The sequence below is a fragment of the Prunus dulcis genome, chromosome 6, assembly GCF_902201215.1.
Source record: "Prunus dulcis chromosome 6, ALMONDv2, whole genome shotgun sequence".
Classification (NCBI taxonomy): domain Eukaryota; kingdom Viridiplantae; phylum Streptophyta; class Magnoliopsida; order Rosales; family Rosaceae; genus Prunus; species Prunus dulcis.
In genome coordinates this window covers 13,855,590-13,857,698 of record NC_047655.1, presented here as the reverse complement: position 1 = coordinate 13,857,698, position 2,109 = coordinate 13,855,590, and the positions used below count along the sequence as shown (strand labels likewise).

The 2,109-nt window shown below is 40.0% G+C and overlaps 1 protein-coding gene across 1 annotated transcript; it reads left to right on the top strand.

Annotated features, from left to right (window-relative positions):
* The first annotated feature begins 228 nt into the window (after positions 1 to 228).
* Positions 229 to 1,976, top strand: LOC117630320 (protein FAR1-RELATED SEQUENCE 5-like). Its single transcript, XM_034363058.1, has 3 exons — positions 229 to 528; positions 908 to 1,539; positions 1,838 to 1,976. Exons 1-3 carry the CDS (start codon positions 229 to 231, stop codon positions 1,974 to 1,976), a joined length of 1,071 nt encoding a protein of 356 aa, XP_034218949.1.
* Positions 1,977 to 2,109: the final 133 nt, after the last annotated feature.

The following is a 2,109-nucleotide window of genomic DNA, read 5'->3' as shown; positions in this document are numbered from 1 at the left end:
AAGGATGGGTAATGTTTCTAGTCAGATGCAAGGTCAAGACGAGCTTATGGGTTTTTTGGAGATGTGGTGGTATTTGATACGACGTTCAACACTAACCGCTATGGGATGGTCTTTGCGCCTTTGTTAGGCGTTAATAACCATCGGCAGACAGTGTTGTTTGGTTGTGCATTCTTAACTAGTGAAACCACGGATTCATTTGTATGGTTGTTAGAGGAATTCAAGAAAGCCATGCCGGGTGAGCCACCCAAAATGATCATCACTGATCAAGATGAAGCCATGTCAAAGGCAATTGCTGTAACTCTCCCGACAACATTCCATAGATATTGCATATGGCATATCTTGAATAAGATTACAGAGAAACCCGGCATTGGAGAATGTTTTTCAGAAATGTGCAAACACATATGGGGTATGGACAAGAAAGAAGAATTTGATGCGAAATGGGAGGAAATCATCACAAACAATGGGCTGAAAGACCATGCGTGGCTGAGCTCAATTCATGCTATGCAGGAGAATTGGGTTTCATCATATGTAAAACATGTGTTTTCGGTTGGGATGTCAAGTAGTCAACGGGCCGAAATGTAATAACCCAAACCCAAAATTCATAATTAATGAGTAATTTATTATGAGAAAAGACAATTTTGCCATTGGAATATTTTATTAAGGAAAAGTTGACTTTTTGACCGGAAAGGAATTTGAACAAATTACAGGGGAGACTCTGCCGAAATTTCGGTAGAAGTCAAGGCTAAATTTAAAATAAGTTGTAATTGGAAGGGCATATGGGTCAATTGTGCCCGACATTCGCCAAGTGTCGAACACGCACAGGGTTCGACTCGAATTCCAAAGCGGAATTTGGATCGGGTCCTGTCACGAAAGCTGTCATTCATGTTTGAAACAATATATTAACCAGAAAAACACACTGATGGAATTCATTGTACGTTTTGAGAGAGGTCTTGCTTCACAGAGACACAAGGAGTTAATGGCTGATCATGTTGATAACAATGAAAAACCTCTACTGCCATTTCAAACACCAATGCAATATCAAATGGGACGCATTTACACTCGGGAAATTCTGGAAATGTTTGAGAGGGAAGATTTCAAAAGTCTTTTATGCTTGTTCGAACTTGTAGAGCAAGATGAGACGCACTGCAGATACAAAGTAAGTGAGCGGGTAAATCCGGGGGTGACATGGATGAAGGAGCTTGTGCATGATAAAGATGCCGATAAAGCTTATTGCAGCTGCAAAGGATTTGAATTTTGGGGTATTCCGTGCCAATACATCCTAGCATTCTTAAGAATGAAGCAGGTTAAGCACTTGCTAGACAAGTACATATTGAAACGATGGCTTCAAAGTGCGAAAAGTGGTGTAATATATGATAAGAATCACAAAGAAGTTAACGATTGCGTTGATGGTTTGCTTTTGGTTAAGAGATCGAAAGTTTGCAAAGTTGCAAGTGATTTGATTGATTCGGCTTTATTGTGTGATGAAGGTTTCGAGTTGCTGGAAAAATCTTTTGAGGACATTCGTGGGAAGCTTACAAGGTTGGTGTCATCAAGAGCTCATGTCGAAGAACCCAATGGAGATGTCAGAACTAGTTATCCCCAACTCAGAATCAAAGATCCACATCGAGTGAAAGTAAAAGGGCGTGCGAAAAGAGTTAAAGGAGAAAAAGAGAAGGCAGCGCAACGACATAAATGTCGGTGCACTGAATGTAGGAAGACTGATCATGATAGACGGAGTTGTCCAAAACTTGCGAGCCCATAAGTGAATATGTGTTATATTGTGCTTTGAAATTTATGTTGTTGATGTTTCTTTTTTTCTTTTTTCCTGATGTGGCAGCTCTTCATCTTCCGACACAGTACTTGGTGGTCCAGTTGGTGAGAATTTGCAGCCCACTCAGAGCACGCAGGACAGTGAACCTACTATGACAAAGTCATTTATGCAAGAGTTTGATTTCACGTATGGTCCCGCAGTTTGAGCACTTATTGATACTTATTTACATGTTTTTGAAAGTATCTGGAAGCGTTAGTGAATCTTAGGTAAATGCCTCATGTCCATTGATACTAGACTATGGTTTATTAAACTCATAACTATCTGGAAGAGTTTGATTT

What these genes read in the sequence shown, in the direction of transcription:
- LOC117630320 (XM_034363058.1), top strand. Translation starts at nt 229, where the DNA reads ATGCCGGGTGAGCCACCCAAAATGATCATCACTGATCAAGATGAAGCC. An exon ending in AGAATTGGGTTTCATCATAT is followed by an intron (nt 529 to 907) that starts GTAAAACATGTG and finishes TATATTAACCAG; the next exon opens with AAAAACACACTGATGGAATT. An exon ending in ATTCGTGGGAAGCTTACAAG is followed by an intron (nt 1,540 to 1,837) that starts GTTGGTGTCATC and finishes CTGATGTGGCAG; the next exon opens with CTCTTCATCTTCCGACACAG.